At 49.0% G+C, this 26,829-nt stretch overlaps 1 protein-coding gene across 1 annotated transcript in view; it reads left to right on the forward strand.

The window, feature by feature from the left end:
• AMD1 (adenosylmethionine decarboxylase 1) overlaps positions 1-26,829 on the forward strand; it is a 344,136-nt gene that overhangs the window by 216,222 nt on the left and 101,085 nt on the right. Inside the window, exon 6 of the mRNA XM_069607770.1 lies at positions 130-274. Within this exon, the coding sequence (XP_069463871.1) occupies positions 130-274 (145 nt within the window). The remainder of the gene's footprint in view (positions 1-129; positions 275-26,829) is intronic.

Here is a 26,829-nt window from a genome sequence, read left to right on the forward strand (position 1 = left end):
AACGGACCTCTCATAAGTAGGAGTAAAGAGGGTATATGCTAGGAGTGAGTTGGTCACTGTAGTGAATAAGTCTGCGGGTATGGCGGCCTTTGTATGGTTCTTTCATAATGTTAATATTCTCATTAACAGGTACTTGTACACTCTGGATAACTGTGAGAGTCTGGTATTCAGTCAGCCAGATCAGACGCTGGAAATTCTGATGAGCGAGCTTGACCCTGAAATTATGGACCAGTTCTACATGAAAGACGGTGTTACTGCAAATGATGTCACTCGTGTAAGGCATCCAGTTTTGTCTCCTGTAAATGCATTGGCTCAGCTGAAAATCTAAGGGCAAAACAACTGTTTCTCTAAGAGTCTTGCAATATGATTACCCTTTTGTTGTAGCTAGGGTGCTCGAAAGTCTAAACCTTTTAACCAGTGATTTGCATGGCACGATTGCGAAGGGAAGATCATCTGTGTTCTATTACTTTAATTGCAAGAATAACTAGTACATTGCGCAGTCTCTTATAAACTACCAGAATTATCAAGTATGTAATCCTACGTCCCTTCCCTCCACACTCTGAACGTCCCTCGCTAGGGAAGGGAAATTGAACCTTTTTCACCTGAAATAATTGTCTTCCACTTTAAAATTAGATGAGCGTGGGGCGTGGCCCTGGGAGCATGCACTCCCTAGCACCACTACTCAGTCCTTTACACGGGAACGGGGGTTAGGCCTTCGGCCTTGTAATTCCACGTACTCTTCCCCAAAAGCTTTGTTTTTTCTTCTGTTTTTTCCTATATTGTTAGAGAAGACTTTGTCCTCTGGTGCCACGCTCCTCCCCGGTGTATGTCGACTAACGGGTTTAGCAGGTGTCCGGGCCTGCAAGGGTTCCTTCCCCCACCTCGGATCCCCATGCGCTCTGCCTCCGGTGCCTCAATCTCTTGGCTAGGTGGCGGGACCTCAAGAATTACATGAGGAGGAAGACCAGGCCCAAGGAAGGTGCCCTGTTCTACTTTGCACCCCACAAGGGCGACTCCTTCCCTGGAAAGCGCTCTAGTTGGAGGGGCCTTCCAGGTCCTAAGACCAGCAAGGAGACCGAAGCTCCCAGAGCTACAGGCAGAGGGGTCGCAAGACTTTTACTAGAGGCCTCCCAGAGGAGCTTTGCTCTACTTCTGGGATCATACCCGAGGGGGTGCCCATACGCAGCACTACCGGCGTCATGGCAGAGGGCACTCTGTCTCCCAGGTCTATAACTGAGATGTATGGTCCGAACCTTCACTCTTGAGCATGCACGTGGAGACTGGGGCCTGCTCATCAAGCACCACGCAGAAAACATGTGGGGTGGGGCAGTACCAAATGGCTGCCAGGCCAGACAAGATGGTGACTCGCCCAGAGCCGCCTCCCCCCTTCTGGAGAGCAGGCATGGGAATGCACGTCTGGATGGGACTGGACCACTCCGGTGACCTGGTCCACGTCATACCCGACCACACCTTCACAGGGTAGGCATGCAGAACCCAGTCGGGTACGGGGAGCACCGCCAAGGCCTCGGCAACCACAGGGCATGGCTCCCACGGCCTTTCACGGCTTGCAAGGATAGGTTTTTCCTTACCCTCATGAAGTCACAGCAGATGAGTACCATCCTAAGGCTGGGGGGGTCATCAAGAACCTGCTACCTCCTACACCACCTCAGGCTCTGACTGTGTTGCATACCACAGTACCGGTTCAACCCTTGGTTCCTGCGCTCACACCAGTCTTGCAGGCTCTGCCTCAACTGCAACCTCTAGCACTGCCAGTCAGCACACCACAGCTTCCTGCACTCAGCACGCCGCCATCGGCTCCAGACCTGCAGTACACAGCGGGCGATACGAACGAGGAGCAGGACCAGGATGCTGCCTCAAGTAAACCTTTCCATGAGAAGCTGGTGAGTGTAGCAGAATACCTGGGGATTCTGCAACCTCAAGTCCAGCAACCTGAGGGTTGTCCATTTGCCTGGCCACAAGTGGCATCCCTCTGCGAAAGGATGTAGAAGCCCTTGCCATGAAGGGATGGGTGAAACTGCACTCTACGCAACCTACCAATAAACTGCTGGATGTTATGTGTATGCTTATTACGCGCCGGTAGCCCGCAGGCATCGGGGCGCGGGAAACCAAGAACATCAGAAACTCGAAACACCTCATTAAGACAGGTAGAAAACCTAGGGAAACGAAGCTCTAATGCTCATTGAAACAATGAGGTTTTTAGCGATTTCCTAAAACTCTGGTAATTAGCTTCAAGCCAACTTGTTCCAGAGGTCTACTGCTTTCGCCGGGAAAGATTTGCCTTGCCTAAATGCGGACTTAGTCCCAGGTCTGTTCAGCGTGCCCCTGTCGGCTGATCTTGGACATCTTCCAGGAGCATAGAAAGAGAATGGATGCAAAGTATAGGCAGGCGGAGGGAGACTCCCTCATTCTGTCAGTGCATCCTCAACTGCATTCATCAGTCATAGCTGCAGCCTCCCTATACTCAAAGCCAGTGTCTTTGTCAGTGGCTTCCACATCCTCTCTCCTTGGGAAAGAAGAAAAACTGTTGGAATCATACAGCAAAAAGATCTACTCTAATGCCACACCATCTGCGCCAGGCCAATGACCTGCTGGCGGCAGTGAATCAGAAGCTGTTGAGGGAGATTGGCAGAATTCTTCACAGAGCTCCCAGCTCAGTCAGGTGTGCTTCATGGCCGGACTGGCAGGGGCCAAAATTGTGGTACACGATGATATGGACTCTGCAGTGGCTCACATCAACACAGCAGGTACATCGATCTTTATCACCACAGACATGAGGATGGCTTGGCTAAAGGTGACCATATTTAACCCTGATGGGCAGGAGCGCATGCTCCCTCCATTTGTTATGGTTGCTTTCTTGTTACCCCTGACCCCCTCGATCCCACCACGCTCACATTGGTTGGTAGGCCATATAAATCGTCCACCCAAGTCACCCCCTGCCGTGGCAGCTCACTCGGCTAAGGACCATTCCAGTGGTGTCTGCCGGTGTCTGCTGTGGTAGGACATAGCCTGCAGCCGTCGACCTGCTGCAACTGATCTGGTAAGTTGAATCTGTGTGTTGTATTGTGCTGTGCTAATAAATGTAGCCTTTCCCCCCTTTTGGGGAAAGTCTAATCTGTGTGCTGTATTGTGCTGTGCTCAAATACTTGGCCAACAACTTGGCTGCGTGCGCTCCCTCGTATCTTAGGTCCCCGCATCGTGGTAGCCCCCCCCTCGCCCACCTCGTGTTTCCCTCCCTTCCTCTCGCATTTGCACTGTCTGTTGGCCATTTCGTAATTTCGGTCTTCTAATAATTTGGTAAAGGAGGCCTGGTTCTTGAGTACAGAGCACTGGGGACCAGAGGCATAACAGGCGACTCGCAAAAAGTTTTAAAAAAAGGAAATTCTTTCACCTCATCAAGAAATATCTGGAGTTTGTTTTATATCCCAAGTGGTAAGATTGTATCAATGGTTGGAGTTTTCCCTGCTGCACGATTGTGTGCGCAGCTCTATTAGGACTGGTTTGATATGTGCAAAGTGTTGGATTCCCTGCTTGGGACATGCTAATGTAAGGGCACTAGAAATTGTTCTCCTAAAGCAACTGTAAAGATCATAAGGGGAATGTGCTAATAGATTACTTGGGCTCAATTAAAGGTATTTATTGCTATGACGCATAGTGTCGTTTGGTTGCCACTGGGAGAACAGGTCTATCTAGATCGCCAGGAGTCGCTACGTCTCAGCAGACAAGTGGCAGATTAATTGTAGCAAGGTTTGCTCTTTGGTGAACATGATTTGAAGGGTTAACTCTTCAATTAACTGCTTAGCTTTCATGGAGCTGGACCCTTTCACCCTGAATTTAGAAAAGCAATGTTTTCCTAGAGACCGGTAAGGCTCTGGGACCCAGTGCATGGGGTGCATTCCTTTAAATCTTGACCAGATATGGGTTGTGTTTAGTGCTGTGTAAATGTTCATCTTTGTCGCTAGGGTGTGACTTCCCCATAGCAGTGCTTGAGCCGTGCCTGGTGGGGCCGGGGACAGACGATGCGGAACCAGAGCGTTCTGTCGAAAGGTCAACAACCTCCGGTTCGGAGGTCTGATCGCTACTCTTGCCGTTGTCGCATTCAGTGGCTGCGGCAGCGGGAAAGATCTGCCTTCGACATCCCTTAGGCCTCCCACCGCTTGACTTTGCGCTCCTTTAATGTCTTAGGATGGAGGAGCTTACAAGCCGCGCATCCTACTTTATCGAGGGGCAAGCACAGTTTGTGCTCATCTTTCCAGGGAAATGTGCCCTTACAAATGGGGCAAAACCTAAATGGAGTCCTCTCCATAGCTAAGGGAGGGTAGAGTGACGAAGACCAAAAGGGAAAGAGGAGGGAAAGGCATTCTCGGATTGTACAGAAATGTCCACCCGACCCCACTCTCCCTACTGTGTAGGCCGGCGGAATCACCGTCCGTCGAAGTTCTGAAGGTCTTCGGCGGAGATCTGGAACAGCTGTTGAAATAAGGGATGGATAGGGTGATCTGAATTATTTTATATAACAATTTTATCAAAGGTCGAGGGGACAATGGGCAATGTCTTTGACGAGCTCCGCATAAGGCGACCAGTATGCTGGGTGGAAAAAACAATCGGAGGGACCTCGACGCTTGAGGGATCTTGGGTACACGTCACGTAGGGATAGTGTTACAGGCACGCCCATGTCAACGTCCCCTTTCGATTCTCGAAACACGAGATGCAATACTTGGGGTTGCCACTGGATGTTGGACCATATGCACAGCATGTGAATCTAAACGGATACAACCATCAGAAATGCTTTTACGGTAAGTAATGCAAATCATACCACTTGCATGCAGATATACAATGAGGTGCTCCAGCTTAGTTATGCATCTTGAAGGGGAAATTGTATTCATCAAAAAGGGTTATCGGTTTGAACAGCCCTTCTGGTAGATTTCTCCTGGACACTCCTCTAAAGGCTACATGCCAAGGTACTCATGCAGGATTGTAAATTGGAGAAAAGTACCCTTTCCTGTACTGCAGCAAAAATAAGGGATAATAGAGCAATAATGTCATTTTTCATTGAGGTATAACGGGGAGGGGTTGCTGTTGAACATACCTAAACAAGCCTTCCATTCGATAGGAGCCTTCTTTGAGAGAGGCATTTTTCTGGTACACGCTCTGGATGAAGTTACCAAAAATAGTAAAACTGGCACTCTACATCCTACACTTTAGGAAAGACACTAATCTTGAAAGAACATCTTGCCAATCACTGTCATGGTGCGAGCTCCGAAACCCCTGGAGCTGTTGGGCCCATCCCTGTCCCCACCACCCAGAAGAGCTTGTCAGGCCCCAAGGAAGCGCCCCAGAACCTCATGGACTCAGTCCTGGCGCCAGGCTCATGAAATGGGCTGAACTCATGGAACTGTTTAACCTGCCTAGTGAGGCTGGGCCTTGGTATAATCCAGGGAGGGGCAGAGGGACTATTTTTCTTGGGAAGACAGGGTGTGGCAAAGGGACTACTTTACCTGGAACTACTTACAAGGCTATATAAGCCACACCCTGCATGCAGAACACGCTTCGCGTTATTCTGCACTCCTCCAGCGTAACGCTCACCGTGTCTGCTCTGTCAAGCTTCTACAGCCACGCCCGTCAGTGCTTCATCCATTGGAGCCTGGAAATAGAAAAAAAGAACAGGTGTTACTTCAGCGACCAAACACTTACCTGCAATCCGGTCCATCGGTCGCATCTCCAGCTGGTTTCCTGATCGCCGCCCCTGTTGAAAGGACGTCCACGCAGGTGCCGATACTCACCCGGGATTCCGCGTTCCTCCTGGTTTCATTGGAGCGGTTCTTCCATTCTTCATTTAGGGGCCGTGCCGCGCCTGCAAAAGGGAACAGAAAAAGAAACGGCAGGTTAGCCGCGCACAATACTGAACGAACATTTATTCAGCCACTCAGTGCCTTTCATCCGTGCTATACTCACCTGGAGGCAACTATTTAGCATCCTGGGAGAGTCAAATCTTCTACTTGATTTCTGCACCAAAACTGCATCTGCAAGAGAAAACAAATACGTTTAAACATTGGGACAATAAGACTTTGAGCATCTATACCAAGCTGCTATTGAGGTAGATACTCACCCGATAATCCCAGCATTTTGGAAAGGTGAGGTAACTGCACCCAGAAAGACTGTGCCTACCGCGCCCCTGCTGAAGGTTAAGCAGGACGGAGAGCCAGCCTAATCAAACTCAAAGGTGAGGAGGAGAGGAGTCTGGCATCAGGTGGTGGCAAGTAGTGGGACCAATCCAACCCACTCATAGCTAACCTCTTGTTTCGCCATTGCAGGCTTATGCCTCCTGGGGAGGTTAAAAGGGAGAGGACGCCAACATACCATCAAAACTGCGCCAGTACAGATATTGGTCATACGACTACGTGCTACGCCCCAGTGGAGACCAGGTGAGCGTGACAATCACTTAACCATAATACTCATACGTCCTGTCCCCTTTCCTCTATCCTTGTGGGTGTCCCCCAAGATGGGGACGGGTCCATGAGCCTTTGGCAGCGAAAAATTGAGCTTCCCCTTTAAATTTAGCATAGCGCATGGGAATGTCCAGGCGAGGCCCCGCCCTCCGGCTCCTCACCCCAGTCGGACCTGCTAGTGGCAGCTAGCACAGACTTTTTTAGCTTTCAACTTGTTCCACGTTGGTTTTTTCAAGTCTTATTTCACTTCCTGTTCAGCCTGCAGTGCTCTCGGTCACAGGGCATTGAAGAATCGTTTGGCGTGGTGGAGGGAGATCTTCTGCCCTTCTCCTCCGCCCGACCTTAAGGACTTTGTCTCCAGGCCCTCTCGTCAAGACCAGGTAGGCCCAGCACAGCTCCACCGCACAGTAACACCTTCCCCGGGGTTCCCATGGATCAGTGTTTCTTGGATTCAAGTTCTGGCAGGCAGACTCCTCTAAGGTTACCGGCTCCAAAGCCAAAGGGTCCGGGGCACTACCAGGCTGGAAGAAGGGCTGGGAACCCTGTTATTATTGGCGCTGGATGTCAAGGTTTTCACTCATTGCAGTGGTGAGTATCGTAGACAAATGAGAAGACCAAAAACTAGTTTTTGTGAAGTGTTGATTTTAATGGGCAAGTGATTGCCACAGTCTTGAGAGCACTAGTGGTGCCATTCACATGAGCAAAAAGACAACACGTGTCCGACTGATGGGTCTTTATCAAGGCGGTGGGGTAGTTTGCAGAATATGGTCCTTGGATAAGGAGCTGGATAGCATCTGTGGGGCCATGGAGGCCTCTGTGTACAAGATGGGCGGTCACAGCAATCATTTGGAAAAAAAACTTGAAATCCAGCACCAACATTAACGGGGTTGCAGCCCTTCCTTTTATCAATATAGAGGACTTTGAGAGCATTGCCCCGCAGGCCTGGATTGGCAGCAGGAGGCACTATAGATTTTGGAACCAGATCAGCGCAGGGATCTATTTTTCCTTAAGCTCCCATTTTCTATTTCTACGCACTACCAGGCTGTCCTCGGAAGGCAATCAGGTTAGTCTTCCTACCCCAGGGGTTAAGGGATCATCAAGTGCCACCGCTAATAGTCCGTCTTCCGCTACATCAAGCACAGCTACCGGCGCAGGTGCTGAGAGTCCAGCCTACAGCTTGCTCCAAGGTTGTGAGTGAGGGTATTGCATCTATTGGCTGTCTGGCTGAGGGCTCAGCACCGACCAGAGGGACTGGAGGTCGACGCCGCTGCTTGCTTCGGGTGCAAGACCCAAGCTTTGTCCTCATGTTGGAGGCCTCTCTTGGCCGCTGCACCCTCCTGCTCAGGGCATGGTGCAAGGCTTCAAAAGTGCCAGAGCGGCAAGTGATAGTCTTCCAGGCCATCTTGGATCCAGCTCCGTGCCCAAGTCGGTGCTTTTGCCCATCCAGTGGGCTTTGCAGGATGATCCCAGTCCCCTTCCCTCTGGAAGCAGCAGCGGATTCTACGGTGCAGGGCTTTGGTTCCCTGAGGGATACATCTACCCGTCACAGCCATACGGCTACACACACACACACACCAGGCGCCTCAGCTTTGACCAGGAGCAGAGGTCCAGGGCTTTGAGTGGCTTGAGGATCGCTTCTTCGAGCCCTTCCTCTTCCGCATGTGTTCCCCTCAGATTGTGAAGGAATTTGTTTTGCAGATGGCGCCGCCCCCTCCCCTGGGTAGTACTCCTGCGCTGCTGGTTCTGGTCCCTTCACTGGTTCAGGTGCTACCTGTTCTGACCCCTTCAGCTCCTCCTGTACCACCGCCTCTCCTTCAACAGCCGTTGTACATGTCTGCGGCTCCAGACCTGGGGGGTGCGGGTTGTGAGCCCTTGGCATCTATTTAGGCCTTTAATGACTGCCTTCAGACACTGACTGAGTTCATGGGGGGGCGGTGGTTGTCCCTATTCCAGTGCAATCCCCTGAGGAGTTGAGTGTGCTAGGTCGTCTTGGGGAAACTCACCAAGATCTGGTCTGGCATCCCCCCTCCAGGACAGCAGGTTTTGGCTGACGGTTTGCCAATCCTCCATGCCTCCCTTCCGCAGCCCCATATTCCTCTGTGGTGGCTGCGGCCTTGTATTCTAAATCTGCTTTGTCATCTTCCTTCAAGGGAGCCACCTCCCGTTGCCTCTTGCGTCCTTGGGGAAAGTGCTGCTACTCCATCTCAGAACTGAATCTTCGGCAAGCCAACACGGACGCAGTCTTGGCTGCGGCTAACCAGAAGCTGTCTGGAGCTCAGGGAATTTCTTCCCGACTTCCCTTTGGACAATCAAGCCTCCTTCAAGGCTGGTCTGGAAAATGCCCTGGCCACTGCGCAGGTCCTCATGGAGTCTTCCGTCTCCCACATCAACACAGCCAGCAGAGGGTTGTGCCTTGGGGTCGAAATGAGAAAGGCGGCACGGTTGCACGCCACAAATGTCATCTGATGTGCAGGAGTGGATCCTGGATTTGCCCTTTGATGGTGTGGACCTTTTCCATTCGTCAACCAAGAGTTTACAAAGAAAAAGGAAGAAGGTAAGTCATTATAGATATGTGGGTCTGTTGCTCAAATGAACGCTTCTTGAGCCTTTTTCAAAAAATGTGAAGTTTCTTCTCTGAGTACATTTCCACTGGGTGGTCGATCTAGGCTCCAACGTGGCCAGAACCGGAAAGATACAACATCTACCCCAATTTCTTTTTATCCTTGGACCGATGAGACGATGATAATTCTTAGATCTGGTTGATCGTCCAGAAGATTGGGGAGTAGGACAGCTTTTCAGGTTAGTAGGAGCCTGCCCATGTACAATTTGTGGGCCAAGGTCAGGATCTGGAATACAATCCTGAGATTGACCGGGAGCCGCCAATGAAGTTCCCTGCTGGCTATAGTTGTGTTCTCGTCTTGGCACACCTTTGATACGGACTGCATCCTTTTGGAAGACTTGTAGTTTTTGTTTACAAATTTTGCTTGCTACATACACCCCTCCACCCCACCCCCCTCCGCAGCAAAGCGTTGCAGTAGTCAATTTGAGGCATTACCATACCTCTGACTGATGTTTCACAGTTCTTACTCAAAACTCAAAACATTGCTTGACCAATCTAAGTAGCCTCAAGTATTACTCCAAGGGTTTTTAACCTGATCTGAAGTTTTGATGGGGTTACCATCAATTGTAAATTCCACATATGCCAGCTCCGATTTCTGCTTTGCCTGAGGGTATCCTAAAACCAACTATTGGTAGCCATTTCGGGGATCGAAATTAAGACTGGATAAGCAGGAGCTAAAAGCAGCTCCTGAGTATCCAGCATTAACCACTGACCAGTAGCCACCACTGGGCAATGAGGAGCTAGTAAATATTACGCAACTTTTGCTTCCACATAAGATGTAAGCTCATCATTTTCACCATTATTTGCCCCCTTATGCTTTGTAGTTTCCTAATGTTTGTTTATAGGTTGTTCCAAACAGTTCAATTCACAGTTGTTTGGCATTAGTTGGCATTCAGAGCTAAAAGTAGCTTCTGGTAGCTGTTGGTATCAAGCTAACCAGGCCCTTCTATGCTAGACTCCCCTCAATTTCGAACCCTGCATTGGGTGGGGGAGAGGAAGGTGGTGGGGGGGGCAGTGGGATTTTTTTTATATCCTGCTCCCTGCCAGTTTGTTTCAGGACCTTCTTTGTTCAGGTTGATCACGAGCAGGCTTTCAAATGTGAATCCCCAATAGCAGCCTTTATATTGGTCTTAATGTGCAATATTTGCACGCATCACCAGCCAATGCCTAGTGATATTTGGCTCTTAGCAAGTAAGAAATGGTGAGCTGTGTATGCATACAATGTAGGGGACAAGTGACTTTTCTTATGGCTGGCTAGCAGCTTGCACCTTGGGTTTTAACCAGTGTAAATCAGCATTGGTCCCTGGACTATCGCTTATTTCCCTTGCGGTTGGCTTTGTCATTTACCAAAAAATATGGTTGGTCACCAGACACTTTGCCCCCAAACCTTATTACTGGTTGGCCTTTGGCCAGTCCCTTTGCAGGGGGTTTTAGGCTTTGTCGTCCGCCTCCCCCCCCCAAACCCGGTCTTCTCTTGCTCTTTTGTTACCTCAAATTGGAGGATGCAGATCTGTCAGCTTGCTGAATTTCCTTGCTGGTGTCCAGAGGGGTCTTGTAACTTCAGCACCCCACCAATTCTTCAGTTTAGGTTGTCGGATGGAGTCTCCAGGCATTGTTCCTGTCGTGGGACTATTTGCTGCTGTGCCGTTTACTCCTTTGTTGAAGCTGCTGTGAGTACTTTTTGCAGCTAGCTTTGTCTTCCTGCGCTCGTCCTTGCTGAGATCTGATGCAGGCTTGAGAGCGGAGGTTTGTTTACTGGGTTGCTAGGATTTTTCGTAAGCTCAAGGTGCAAGTCCCTGTCAAAACAATCCTAAAAAATGCACCTGTGGAAGAGAAGTTTACTCAGCGGTTTTAGAGTTGTCAGAGATGTTTTTGTTGATACTTGCGACGTAAGTACCTTCCTTTGAGGTCTGAGGTGGGGAAGTTGAGATTCTCACTCTCGGGCATTCCCCTGGTCTGGGATAGAGGTTTGTTGGAGGCAAGTGTTTACTGCAATTCCCGTAGAGTACTATGGGATGGGAGTGGTTCAGTTCTGATACTTTCTCTGTGGCTCTAGGTCCTCCATCTGACCTTGATCATTTTGGGGTCTCCTTTGGCCTTCCCTCGTGCTGCTTGTTGCAGAATTCGCACCTGTGGGGGCGGGGGGATCCTAAGTGGATGGACCTTTTGGCTCTTCCCATTTATTCCAATAAAACAGTGAGCCTGATCAGGAACTCTTCTAAAATGGACTTTGGAGTACTTGCCTGCCCCTGGTCATTTTTTCCAGTGTCCACAAGGCATCCCAGAGCTCTGGATCAAAAATCATAGTATTTACCAGCGATTTGTAATTTTTTTTGTCATGCATTTCCACTATGGTGAACCTTTTGTAACTAATCTTAATTGTAATGTAACTATTTATAAAAATGTTTTTTTCTTGGAAGCTTTTGGCTATGCTTTGCAATCGTTTCATCCTTTGTGGCTAGCATTCATTGTGTCTTAGCATTCATTTTAATTCTCTGTTCAACGATGTCCACAATGACTTGTAGTATTATCGGCTTTGGGGATTATAAAAATGTTTTTCCTGCTGGTAAAAATCCACTACCAGGTCTAGGGCCTTGGACATATATCGGAGTTGGGTTGTGTCTTAAGGACAAAGCTTACCTCTGAAAGTGGGCCAACGTATGGATATTGGGATTAGGAGGGTCCTTGTATGGACTTTACGGTTTGTTATACAAAGCTTACTTTCTTTATTCTGTGCATTATTCCTTTTTTGAACTCAGTGTTTGTGATTTTCAGTACATCATATTTTTCTGTACATCAGTATGGTGTATTTTCTAGAGGTGTGTGTGTGGCCTAATTGTACCTTTGTGTCGGCCAGCTTACCCCTACCTGAGAATTGAAACTTCTTACTCTGACCCTTACCTGCACCAGAATATTTGGCTTCCCTTTCTTGTCTGGTGCTAACCTTCCTCCTAGGGTAAGATGTTATAGCACCCTCAACCACACACTGTAGCAGACCCTGTGAATTCTTCAGATCAGTGCATTATTACTTGAATTGCTGGAGTATTTCCACAAAGATGGGCTGCTTCTTTTTATGGACAGGTTTGGCCGTACTCTTTGGTCCTGAGCCACTTTGTTCCTGCTCCAGGATTTTTCTTTGGCTTTTGGAATCCCTTGCTGGGCTTTTCATAATCGTCCTTGTTGACTGGACTGGCCTGTCCATGTTCAAACCATTCATAGGCTTCTGCTGTTGCATCACAACAAATACTTCTAGTCCATTGGCCTTGGTAGGAAATGCTACTCTGGTTCAGCTCAGTCTTGGGGCATCATGGGATATAGCTATCCCTTGCTTCCAGCATGGGACAGTTTTGTTGTGCTGGGCCCCTCTAGTTGCCCAGGTCCTTTTATCCAATGTCCTCATTCTTCCTCGTATGTGCTTAGCTGGTTCTGGTTGGTGGCTCCCCCAACTTGGAACAGTTTTTTTTCTTTTAGTCGAAGTTGCTGCTCTGGGGTTTCAAGTCCCTGGGTACTGGAACCTTGTTCCAGCCCTGCACTTATGTTCCCCCTGCATCTCAGAACCATATCTTCAGTGACTGGTGTGATAAGTGTTTTTATTTACAAGCATTTTTTATTTTGATGAGTTTATGGTGCCTGGTACAAATGCGCTTACTTGACATTAAAAACTGTTAGCCTCAGGAAAATGAAGCGCCAAATGTCGGCCATAGATGTCCATATATGATCTTGCCTGTTCTGGAGGTCTTGCATGTCTTGCACCAACCTACTTTCAGTACCTAAGGTCACTAAAACGCGGGCGGGAGGCTTCAGTTTCCCCTTAATCGCTGCAACCCAGTGGAATTCCCTTTCACCCAACTTAAGAGGGATCTCATCCCACTTAGCCTTCCGTTAGGAAATCAACGCTTCTGATGTTTGTTAATCTGCTTAGAATCGCATGCTGTGCATAGGTCCGACATCCAGTGGTCACTGCGGAGTATTGCATTTTGTTTTTTCGTATTCGAAAAGGGGACGTCGACAAGGCGTGTCTGTGACACTATCCCTATAGTGATGTGCGTTGTACCCACAATCCCTCACGCGTTGAGGTCCCTCAGATTGTTTTTTTCCACCCAGCTTCTGGTCGCCTTTCGCGGAGCTCCTAGAGAGACATTGCTAATACTTACCACGGACCTCGGTCCTTAATTATACTTATTATATTGTTAACGATCCCTCCCCTCGACGTTAGCTGTGAAGCTGTTTCTCCGCCGAACAAGTTCTCGACGGAGGGGAAGAGGCGGAGGAGATCCTTCGGCGCTGCCGAACACGTGGCCTGGCCTCGACGGCCAACATACAGTAGGGAGAGTGGGGGTTCGGACTTTTATCTTCTCTTTGAGAATGTCTTTCTTTCTCCCCTATCTTTCCCTTGGGGTTGTTAGCACCAGCTATTATTGCCTCAGCTATGGAGAGGACACCTTTTAAGTTTTGCCCACGCTGTAGGGGCAAATACACTTGGAAGGATAAACACAAGCTCTGTAATCGATGCTTGCCCCTCGATCATGAAGAGGACAGCTGCGCGGCCTGCAAGCTCTTGAAACCAAGAACTCTCAAAGAACGAAAGGTTAAGAGTTGGGCGGACTACGCTATGTCGAAGTCAGTTTCCTCACCCGCCGCCGCTGTTACAGAAAGTGACGAGGAGGGTGATAACTCGACGTCCGTCACGGAAGTCATGAACCCCCAGAAGGAGCGCTCGCGCTCCTCGACGTCCGTCCCCGGCCCCGACGGGCTCGGCTCACGCCCTGCTTATGGGGATGAACACCCCGGCGACAAGGACGCACATAGACCCCATAAAACTAAACACACAACCCACGGCTCTTCTTCGTCGAGGACGAAGGATCCATCAGCGCCGAAGGGGACGCAGGGTACTCCGGCGTCTACCTCAGACCGTAAAGGTCTCAAGCCCCACCCGCAAACGCAGCCGCGACCAGCGATTGGGCTTTCATCAAACACGGGCGCTACCTCAAAATCATCCGACGTAACGCTCCATAGAGCGGCCGTCGAGGAACAACGCACAACGCCAGGCAGGCAACGTCGACACCAGAGCCCTCGACTGAGATCCTAGCGAGAATTGTCTCCGAAGACAAACGTACGCGGACGACGAAACAAACGTCGAATACCGCGCCGAAAAAGCACAAAAGTAGCCAGGAACAGCCCCTTTCATCTAAGGGCACTTCTGAACTACCGGAGGGCTTTTCAGAGGGAGACGGAAACCTCTCCTCGACGTTGTGGGAGCGTTCTAAGCGTTTTGAAGGTGAAAACACTGATTTCCCCCCTTTAGACTATTCAGGGGTACCCCATGAGACCCTTGAAAGACTCCATTCTTGTATGGAGAAAATGGAAAGTTTTCTGGGAAGCCAAGACCCACCCACCCACTCACAAAAGACAAAGAGAATGGCCCCAGGATGACCCTAGAGTCAAGATTCCTAGGCTGTTTCCCCCTTCCACAGATGTATATGACCTCGCTGAGGAGGAGCAATACCTACAGGAAGATGAGGAGTGTTTGGGTGGAGAGGAAGAACATGAGGAAGAGGGGTTCGAAGAAGATCTTTACACTACTGCAGGAGCTTTTGAAGAAGATACAGCTACCTCGCAGCCCTGGCAATCCCTGTCAGTGCAGCCTTGGCAATCCCCATCAGTGCACTCAGACCCTGATGCCTTTCACCCTTCTCCTCTCAAGGATTCACATATTGGGAACTCCTCTCCCATAGATGACCAACCTTCACTCAATGCACTATTGCGCAAGGCAGCAGCGCATTTTGAGATAGACACAGGGGAAACTCTTCCTGACATAGACTTTGTAGAAAACGTTATTAAAGAAAAAGCCCCTGTTAGCCAGTCTATTCCGCTCCTGGCTTCTATTAAGAGAAGAATATCTCCTTCCCTTTCCAATCCAGCCTTAGTAAGAGGGGTCAACCCTAGAATAGAGCTACGCAGATGCACAGTGGAGCAAGCTGCGCAGCGAAGCGGAGGACGCACCTGAACCCCTGCGTTCACGCCTGTTGGCTGTAATAGCAGAGGGAACGCTTGTAAACCAGGGCATCGTGAAGAACTCCCTAGATGCCGCTGAGACGGCTGGCCGCTCCCTGGTTCAGGGAATACTTCTCAAACGCCATGTCTGGCTACGCAATTCAGGTTTTAAGCCAGAAACCCAAGCCTCCCTCATAAATAAGCCCATAGAACAAACACATCTGTTTGGGAAAGCAGTTGATGAGGCCCTAGAACATGCGAAGAAAGAGTTTGATACCATCAAGACTCTTGACCAAATTTCTAGGCCCCCTAACAGATGCGGCTATGGCAATAGACGCTCCTTTCGTGGCCAACGCCAGCAGCAGAACCAACAACAATTTTACTCTGCTACCAACTGGCCCTCTAACCAGGGTAACACCCAGTTCAGTCAAAGAGGCCAACGGCGTGGCAGAGGAAGAGGTCGCGGCTCCAGCCCCAGAGGTTCCACGCCCAATACCAACAAATGACCCGAAGATTCGGGTCCCCTCCCATGCATCACCGGTCGGGGGCCGGTTAACATCGTTCCTATCAGCATGGGAGGGAATATCGTCAGACCGCTGGGCATTATCCACCATAGCCCACGGATACTGCATAGAATTCAACGGTTCCCCGAAGTACAGACACCCACGGAACCAACGCATAACACCGGAACACCTCACCATTCTTCTTCAAGAAGTAGAACTACTACTGAAAAAAGAAGCTATAGAAGCTGTCCCCCTATCTCAGGTAACAGAAGGTATTTATTCAGTGTACTTCCTTGTACCCAAAAAGGACCTAACCATGCGCCCTGTATTAGATCTACACCCAGCGAACAACTTTGTCAAACCCCAAAAGTTTCGTATGGTGACCTTGCAGGAAGTAATCCCACTGTTATCACAAGGGGATTACATGACAACGCTAGACATGAAAGATGCATACTTTCATATTTTAATGTTGCCAGCACACAGAAAATACCTCAGGTTCAAGATGGGGAACAAACACTACCAATTCAGAGTACTACCCTTCGGGATAGCTTCTGCACCGAGGGTATTCACAAAAGTACTGGCAGTAGCAGCGGCCCACCTGCGCAGGCTATCCATCCCAGTATACCCTTACCTCGACGACTGGCTCATAACCGGGGATTCTTATGAGACATGCTTCTCCAATACCCAAAAGACCGTAGACCTTTTGTACCAACTGGGCTTCTCCATCAACGAAAAGAAGTCCAGCTTAGACCCCAGCCAAGTCAAACAATTTTTAGGGGCTCTAATTCAAACAAAGGAAGGCCTCGTCTTCCCCTCCAACGAGAGGGTCCAAAACATGCTGTTTCAGATCCCCCATTATGTAGCAGGTCGAGAGGTGACGGTACGCAAGGCTATGCGCTTGCTAGGGATGATGGCGTCATGTATTTATTTGGTACCTCACGCGCGCCTGCGCCCAATGCAGGAGTGGCTCAACAGCCAGTGGTGTCAGGCCAGCGGACAATGGGACGATCTAGTGGTGGTCTCGCAGGCCTTAGTTCTCTCGCTGCGGTGGTGGACAAAAGAAAACCTGTTAGGGAAGACTTTTGCCACACCCGCAGTGGAAGCCACTCTAACCACAGACGCATCCCTCACAGGATGGGGGGGCTCACCTATCCCATCAGACTGCTCACGGAGCGTGGACTCCGAGCTTAGCATCCAAGCATATAAACCTGCTGGAACTTCTAGCGGTGTTCAAAGCACTAAAAGCCTTTCAGGAACACCTACAAGGAAAGACAGTGATGGTCCTCACAGACAGCACCACAGCCATGTACTACCCCAACAAGCAAGGGGGCACTCACTCTCCAGGACTGTCCAAGCTGTCCCAGAATATATGGAAGTGGGCTCTCAAACACAACATGTACCAGGGGAACTCAATCTGCTAGCAGACAAGCTCAGCAGAGACTTCGCCCTGCCCGAAGAGTACGAATGGCAATTGCACGAAGACATCGTCTTAGACGTCTTCACGCAATGGGGATTCCCGGAAATAGACCTGTTCGCAACTATAGAAAACTCACAATGCCAAAGTTACGCCTCCAGGTACCCCCAGAACCAGTCCAAGGGGAACGGTCTGTCGATTCAATGGTCAGGGAAATTTGTTTACGCCTTTCCCCCGACTCCCCTTCTCAACAAAGTGGTGCACAAGATGCACCAGGAGCAGGTTACCAAGATACTAGTGGCCCCAATGTGGGCCCGGCAGCCATGGTTCGCTCACTTGATGGAGATGTCCCTATCTCCCCCAGTGAAACTTCCCTGCCCGTACAACATGCTGTCACAGGACAAGGGCAGGACACTGCACCCATGCCCTCAGACCATGAACTTAGCAGCCTGGCTCCTGAGATCGTAGAATTTGGACATTTACAACTCCCGCAGAGATGTATGGACATCCTCAGGGAATCCAGAAAACCGAATACTCGCCACTGCTATTCTAGCAAGTGGAAAAGATTTGTCATCTGGTGTAGAATTAAGAGCATCAACCCAGTTGACTGCTCTCCTACTAACATTGTCCTATACTTGACCCATTTACTGGATTCAGGTCTAGTGTTCAATTCCATTAAGGTCCACCTAGCGGCACTTTCTGCATACACCACTTCCCAACTTAGTGTCGTGGTGGAAGATACAAGTTATCAAGGCCTTCATGGAGGGGGTAAAGAGAATACATCCTCCAATAGCTAACCCAGCTCCCGGATGGGACCTAAATGTGGTACTTTCAAGACTCATGGGCCCTCCTTTCGAACCCATGCACAAGGCAACTCTTAAAGACCTCACTCTTAAGACTGCTTTCCTAATAGCTGTCACCTCCATTAGGAGAGTAAGTGAACTACAGGCTCTTTATGTACTAGACCCCTTCGTAACAGTTCACAAAGATAAAGTGGTTCTACGCACACACCCAAGGTTTGCACCAAAATTCATATCGAAATTTCATGTAAACTAGTCAATAGAACTACCAACCTTCTTTCAAAACCCTTCCAGCTTGGGAGAAAAAAGTCTGCATACACTGGATGTACGCAGAGCTGTCATGTTCTACATGGAAAGAACCAGACCACTGAGAAAGACTAATCAGTTCTTTGTCTCGGTGGCAGCAGGAAGAGAAGGAGATGCAGTTTCAAAGTCCACTATATCTAGATGGATTGTTCAATGCATCACTCTGTTACACTCTTGCTAAGAGAGAACTACCCTTCAAGCCAAGAGCACATTCCACTCGAGGCACTGGGGCTTCCATAGCATTCATTGCAAATGTTCCCCATGAGTCCATCTGCAAAGCGGCTACCTGGAGTTCTGTGCACACCTTTACAAAACACTACTGTCTAGATACACACTCTAGATCTGACTCCCAGGTGGGACAGGCAGTATTAAGACATCTTTTCTCTACTGTTCCTTCTCATAACCCACCGCCAACTCCGGGTACTGCTCGCTAGTCTATGCACAGCATGTGATTCTAAGCAGATTAACAAACATCAGAAGACAATGCATTACTTACGTAAAAGCATTTCTGATGGTTGTATCTGCTTAGATTCACATGCGCCCACCCTTCCTCCCCGCTCGGATGGAAGGAACATAGACATCCTTTTTCTATATATTTCTCTTTTCTGTACTCACTCACGTCTAGAAGGCTCCCTCAGGGCAGAAAAATACAAACAGAGGGACCTCGACGCGTGAGGGATTGTGGGTACAACGCACGTCACTATAGGGATAGTGTTACAGACACGCCTTGTCGACGTCCCCTTTTCGACTACGAAAAACAAAATGCAATACTCCGCAGTGACCACTGGATGTCGGACCTATGCACAGCATGTGAATCTAAGCAGATACAACCATCAGAAATGCTTTTACGGTAAGTAATGCATTGTCTTCATCTGAAATCTCCCAGTAGCGACCCATAGGGCTCTAAATGCATTGAATTGTCCTTCATGTAGTACTGCTTCCTAGCCACATAACTTTGTCTTGTATATACTATGCCAAACATGTAACCTGCTCCAACTTGCTACGCTACTTGCTTGCTACCCAATGACGTAACCTGTAACTAAGTCACTCTTGTAACAGCGCCTTGATGCCCCTGGGCTGCCAGTGCGCTTTATAAATGGGAATAAATCCCAAAAAATAACTTCAGAATAATCTTCACAGGTCTGTGTCCAGGAGTAGTGAGGATTTGCAGACACTACTGTGAGTCACCATTGATCTCCATTGGCCAGAAACCTACTCTGCATCACTTCTTCTGTGGCTGGGTCTCAAACCTAGACCAATCTGGAGCTGTACATGAAGCGGTTTGGCTGTGCCTGTGTGGTAAAACTGGTACTTGGCCTCCCTTGACCACTCCCGCACCCCTTCCTACCGAGAATTTTCTGTGGACCATGTTCAGTCTTTTTTTACTTTGTGGATCCACCTTGGGTCCCTGGACTTTCTCACCAAAGACTCATTTTTAGTACTTAGCTGTGAATTGGGATAATGCAGGGTGCAAAATATCAATCTGCAAGCTACTAGCCAGCCATAAGTCACTTGCCACCTCAATTCTATGCGCAGATGGGGGGGACAGTTTCTTTCTCACCGAGTCAGTAGTGCTGAGTGCACATTTTGAGCACTGGGAGCCCGTAATTTGTCATAGATTTCTAGGCCTACATTGAGGCCATTTACCATATTCAGTGACAATTATCAGCTATTAAGCTGGAAATAATATCGAGGGTGACTGGATATTTTTCTTAGTCTCTATCCAACACTTCCCCAAATATTCTAGGACTGGGGTTGTATATATAATTGCACCAGTAATAAAATGTTAGAGGGTGTTTTAGTGCCTTTAAAAAAGAGTAACCCTTGATGTTTGTTCCAGCGATTATCACATATAACCCTACTTATGATGCCTGTTAATCTGCTTAGAATCGCATGCTGTGCATGTAGTCAGACATCTAGTGGTAATTGCAGATTTTTGCATTTTTCTGTTCGAGGATCGAAAGGGGATGTTGACATGGGCCTGTGACACTATCCCTAACGTGATGTGTAGTGTACCTTGGATAGCCCTGGAGAACACTCTCCAGGGCTATCCAAGCTGTCCGAAAACATTTGGATATGGGCTCTCAGACAAGATGTTTCTGTTGTCCCAACATGTTCCAGGGGAACTCAATCTTCCGGCAGACGTGCTCCGCAGAGACTTTCCTCTTCCTGTAGAATACGAATGGTGTCTGCACGAAGACATTGTGTCCAACGTCTTCGCAGAGTGGGGCTTCCCAGAGATCGACCTGTTCGCAACTCAGGAGAACGCCCAATGACAATACTACGCCTCCAGGTACCCCCAGAACCGCTCCAAAGGGAACGGTCTCTGGATAACATGGTCAGGGAAATTTGTCTACGCTTTTCCCACGGACTCCCCTTCCCAACAAGATGCACCAGGAACCAGTTGCCATGATACTGGTGGCCCCCATGTGGTCCCGCCAACCCTGGTTCGCTCACCTGGTGGAAATGTCCCTCTCCCCACCAGTAAAACTACCCTGCCAGTACAACATGTCTCAAGACAGGGGGGAGACCCTACACCCATGCCCACAAACTCTGAACTTAAAGGCTTGGCGCCTGAGGTCATAGTTTGGACGGTATCAGGTAATAAAATCGTGGCAAAAATGTCGCTGGTAAAATAAATTGCGGCAAAAATGCTGTGGTTTGACCTGGTAAAGGTGCACCCCATTATACCATTTAAGGGGAGCAGGGGTTGTGGGGGTGTCCCCTGCATCCGTTACATGATTTTGGCGGCAAAACCACGCCATTTTTGCCACAATTGTGTATTCACGGCCATTTTTGCTGCAATTTTAAGACGTGGGACCGTTTGGACACCTACAGCTCGCTCAGAGGTGCATGGACATACTCAGGGAAGCTAGAAAACCTAACGTTATTGCTATGCCAGCAAATAGAAACATTTTGTCATCTGGTGTAATTCCAAGGGCGTCAATCCCATCGATTACTCGCCCACACACATTGTGCTGTACCTAACCCATCTGTTAGACACTGGGTTGGTCTTCAATTCCCTAAAGGTTCATTTGGTTGCTCTTTCAGCTTACACCACATCACAACAAAAGGCGTTGTGGTGGAAAATACCGGTGAGATTAAGGCCTTTATGGAAGGGGTTAAGAGGATTTATCCTCCCATCTCCCACCCAGCTCCTGGATGGGATCTAAATGTAGTTTTAACCAGGCTCATGGGATCTCGCTTTGAGCCAATGCATAAATCAAGTCTAAAAGACCTGACTTATAAGACGGCCTTCCTCGTGGCTGTCACTTCTATTAGAAGGGTTAGGGACCTACAGGCACTTTCTGTTCTAGAACCCTTTGCTACAGTCCACAGGGATAAGGTAGTTCTGCACGCTCACCCCATATTTGCACCTAAATTCATCTCGAAGTTCCATGTGAACCAATCGATTGAACAACCTACCTTTTTCCAGAATCCCGCTAGCGTGGCCGAAAGAAGCCTACACACTAGATGTGCACAGGGCAGTCATGTTCTACCTGGAAAGAACTAAACCACTGAAGAAAAAACAATTTTTAATTTCAGTGGCAGCTGGTAGAGAAGGGGATCCTGTCTCTAAATCTGCTATCTCAAGGTGGATTGTTAAATGCATCACACTGTTTCTCTCTTGTTAAGAGAGAACTGCCCTTCAAGCCTAGAGCACATTCTACTCTGGGCACTGGGGCATCCATAGCATTAATTCCCCTTGAGTACATTTGCAAAGCGGCAATCTGGAGTTCTGTACACACCTTTACAAAACACTATTGCCTAGACACTCATTCTAGGTCTGATTCTCAGGTGGGACAAGCAGTACTAAGACCTCTTTTTTTCTACTGTTCCTTCTCACAACCCACCTCCAACTCCTGCTCGCTAGTCTATGCACAGCATGTGATTCTAAGCAGATTAACAAGCATCAGTAGATATGCATTACTTACCGTAATAGCATTTCTGATAATTGTATCTGCTTAGATTCACATGCGCCCTCCCTACCTCCCCGCTCGGGGCGGAAGGAACATAGATGTCTTACTACTTTCTCTTTATGTACTCACAATAGCCTTGGGCTCCCTCATGGCAGAAAAAATACAATTGGAGGGACCGCGGCGCGTTAGGGTTTTTGGGTACACTACACGTCACAATAGGGATAGTGTTAGACACGGTAAGTAATGAATGTCCTTAAACTGCATCACATCTAACTTCTTTCGAAGTACCAGCTCTTGAGTGCTGATGCTTTTGTATTCATAGCAAATGACATGGTTTCTTTGCCTTGCAGAAACTTTTAGCTGTTTCAGCATGTCGACAAGGTGAGCTAACGCAGTATAAGCCAGCGTGAATCACACGCATGCTCTGCTTTGGTGATCTAAACCCAGGAGAAAGTCATTTTCTTCCTCAGTTATTGCGATTTAGAGCCTTTCTCTTGAATAGCCACCTGACCTCAGTTTGAAACAAAGCTCCTATTTGGCAGTCTGCTTAGAATCACATGCTCTGCATAGTCCGACATCCAATGGTAACCATGGAGTATTGCATCTTGTCTGTCGAGAATCGAAAGGGGACGTTGACATGGGCGTGCCTGTAACACTATCCCTACGTGACGTGTAGTGTACCCAAGAACCCTCACGCGTTGATGTCCCTCAGATTGTTTTTTTCCGCCCAGATAACTGGTCGCCCTTATGCAGAGTTCGTAAAGAACATTGCTATTGTCCAACGACCTTTGGTCGTATTATTCTATAAAAATATTCAGTATCGCCCCTTCCGTCCCTTGTCTCGACAGCTGTTCCAGTTTTCGCCGAAGACCTGCAAGATTCGACAGAAGGTGATCCTGTCGGCGTTGCTGGCCACGTGGCCGGACCTTTGCCGGCCTATACAGTAGGGAGAGTGGGGTCGGGGTAGATATTTGTTTTTAAACTGAAAATGCCTTTCCCTTTCTTCCCTCTTTCCAAGTTGGTCTTAGTCACTCTATATAACCTCAGCTATGGAGAGGACTCGATTTAGATTTTGCCCTATTTGTAAGGGCAAATTCCCGTGGAAGGGGCTCAGACGTTGTAACCGGTACTTGCCGCTGGATCATAAAGAGGATGGGAGTACGGCCTGTAAGCTCCTCCGCCCGAAGACTTTGAAGGAGTATAGAGTAAAACGGTAGCCGGCCTATGGTATGTCCAAGGCGGGGACTTCTGCCGCTACCACCGAATGTGATGACGGCGAGAGTGACCATCAGGCCTCTGAACCGGGTGAGGTTGACCTTTGGATGGAACGCTCTTGTTCCGGATCGTCTGTCCCTGGCCCAGATAAGCACGGCGTAAACCCTGCTATGGGTAAGTCCCACCCCGGCGACAGAGACACACATGCATGACACTAAGCACACAACCCCTGGCCTTATTTCGACTACGTCGAAGACTACTTCGGCGCCGACGGGTGCACTGGTACTTCTGGTGATACTTGCCGAAAAAGTTCGGCAGCCCTCCCCGCAGCCGCATGCGCGCCTAGCGACTGGGCAGTCCAAGACAAAGGGCGCTACCCCCAAAACACAGTTCCGTCAACACGCATCCTAGGAAGGAGTACGGCGATGACAAGCATAAAAAAGACAAGACCTTACCATCGCCGAAAGTTACAGCACTGCCGGGAAAGGTGGCCGATAAAGGCAAAGCCTCGATTCCGCCTAAACATACTCCCTTACAACCGTCAGATGTACCTACGCACCTCCCGACGGGTGTGGACGTCGAGGTCATCCTGGCAAGGATTGTGGCTGCCGATTCCCATAAACGGCAGGCTAGGGACTCTCAAAGTCTCTGAAATCCGCAGAGATCTAAGGATAGTGTTCAGAAGTCGAGGGAAGGGCACAGGATACCCCACCTTTGTCGGCCCTGCCAGAGGATTTCTCTGAGGGAGAGAAAGGACTTTTGACGGAAGATGGGGCTGGGGAAACTTTTTTTCCGACGGAAGACTGAGAGAGACACCTTGCCACCCCTACACCGTTCTAGATCGTCAGTCCGGACTAGGGAAAAGTTTGAGGACTGCATTGTCACGATGCCTGCCCCCGGAAAGCCAGACCAGGCCCAGCAACCCCGGAAGCAGGCATCATGCCACTTGAAGCATGCCCAAAAACCCCAGTTAGGGGCTCTTTGGCTACAGTCCTGGCGCCTATGGCGCCAGGCTCATAAGAATAAAGTCAGCCTATGGCGCTAGGCTCATAACAGAAATCTTACCTGTTGCAGACCATGCTGCATACCTACCTGATGCAGACCATGCTGCACGAAGCCACAAGCCAAATGAGGCTTAAAGGGACTACTTTACCTCAGGGACTCCTTTCCTCTCGGGTGGGGCTGTGGAAGAATACTTACCTGGGACTTCTTCCAAGGCTATTTAAGCCACACCCGGACAGCCACACATGCTTCGCGTTATTCTGCTTGCTGCAGCGTAACGCTCACCGTGTCTTCAGCAGCTCCAGTCTTCAGCCACGCCCGCTTCAGTCCTGGAACACCTGGAACAAGAAAAGGAGAAGAGGTCAGAACAAAACCATTACCTGAATCCTTGATCCATCACATAGTCGATCTGGATGAGAGAAGCCTTCTCAGGTGCACTGCCACGCACCTCGCAGAGCCGCGCTGAACTCACCAACCGAGGCTGCATTCCTTTACTCCTTCGCGAATCCAGCATCTCCAGGCCATTCTTCAACACATAGGGGAGACAAGAACCGATGTTAATGTTAATGTTAAAGGTCATTTGTACCGCGCACTATCACCACCGAAGTGGTCCCCTGGCGCTCTGGCGGCTCTGAAAAGGGGAGGAGAGGGGGTGGGTTAGTAGGAATAAGCTGGAAAAGTGCAAGAGAGCAGTGATGTGCTGTTGGCAGCCTCAGCCCGGTGGTTCCGTCGGCTGGGCTTGGGGTGTTTTATGGTCCGTAGTCGTCGTGTGCTGTTGTGCAAGTATATGTGGGGTTTGTTTTGTTGTTGCATTGTTGTGAAGTTTGTGCGGATTGCTGCGTTTAAGGCTTGTGGTTGTGTTTGGTTATAGTTTGAGAGGTGTATGCAGATGGATGGAATTGTTAGCTGGTTGGTTAGTTGGCATTGCTGTCCTTGCAATTGTGGGATTCCATCTAGGTCCGGTACATGCTAACAGTCACATTTCTATCTAGATGCCGCGCAGGCCAGGTTTATAATTCTAAGTGAGGTGCATGCTAAGAGTCACATATGCTAACAATCACATTTCTGAAATTCCATCTAGGTGTGGTATTTGCTAACAATCATATTTCTATCTAGATGCAACGCGGGCTAAGTTTGAGAATTCCGTCTAAGTGTGGCACATGCCAACAATCATATTACTGCCTAGATTTTGCGCAAACCTAGCTTGAGAATTCCATCTAGGTGTGGCAAATGCTAACAGTCACATTTCTGAAAATTCCATCTAGGTGTGGCACATGCTAAACAGTCACATTTCTATCTAGATGCCGCGCAAGCCAGGTTTATAATTCTAAGTGAGGTGCATGCTAAGAGTCACATATGCTAACAATCACATTTCTGAAATTCCATCTAGGTGTGGTATTTGCTAGCAATCATATTTTCTATCTAGATGCAACGCGGGCTAAGTTTGAGAATTCCGTCTAAGTGTGGCACATGCCAACAATCATATTACTGCCTAGATTTTGCGCAAACCTAGCTTGAGAATTCCATCTAGGTGTGGCAAATGCTAACAGTCACATTTCTGAAATTCCATCTAAGTGTGGCGCATGCTAACAGTCACATTTCTGAAATTCCATCCATAGGTGAGCAAGGGCAATACAAACCACCCCCAAAGACTTACTTGATTACCACAGGGGGGTACTCACCTCATCTCGGGTCGGCGCAGTCAATTCCGCATCACCGCCGCACCCCGGCCCCTAAGGGGAAAAAACAAGGACAATACAAATCACCCCCAAAGACTTACCTGATTACCACAGGGGGGTACTCACCTCATCTCGGGTCGGCGCAGTCAATTCCGCATCACCGCCGCACCCCGGCCCCTAAGGGGGAAAAAACAAGGACAATACAACCTAACCCCAAAGACTTACCTGATTTACCACAGGGGGAAACTCATCTCATAGTGGGTCGGCGCAGGTAATTCTGAATCATCGCTGTACCCCGGCCCCAAAGGGGAGATCCACAATAGACTTACCAGGATCTTACCAATTGCCACTTGGAACTCTTCTGGTGGTTTAAATCCGCAACCTGCAAGGAATCTGGCAGAGTGAAGATCAGACTTTTGAACTCTTACGAACAATTGGACTTGGAGTCAATGCTGGAACTCACCAATTCCTCCACGCTAGTGAAGTAACTGGTCGTCTACGCGCCCCTGCGCTCGACGCAGGATGGAGAGCTCATCTTTCCAAATCTTCAGGTGAGATTAAGAGGGAACTTCAGGAGTGTTCTTTGGGCAGACAAGGGGAGTGGGAAGGCGGATTAACGCTCAGATTACGGGAGTTTAATTCCCTTTCTCCATTGCAGAAAGATATTTGTACAAGTCCAACAAACGAAGCTAAATGGGTCTGTCCAGTCTGTCATCTCGGCTCTACGTGTTGCTCTGGTGGAAGCAACAGCAGGCCAGTCCAGATCGACGCCCCCGTGGGAATCAGGTGAGCGTAACATGCATGGAGAGGCTGGACAAGTTTGTTTCACAGGCAGAACAAACTACACCACGCAGGCCAAGGGTTGAACGCCCTGCTAACCCTAGATCTAAAGTTCCAAGGCTTTTTGAC

The sequence above is a fragment of the Ambystoma mexicanum genome, chromosome 4q (genome assembly GCF_040938575.1).
Source record: "Ambystoma mexicanum isolate Mex_15411 chromosome 4q, UKY_AmexF1_1, whole genome shotgun sequence".
In the NCBI taxonomy this organism is placed as follows: Eukaryota; Metazoa; Chordata; class Amphibia; order Caudata; family Ambystomatidae; genus Ambystoma; species Ambystoma mexicanum.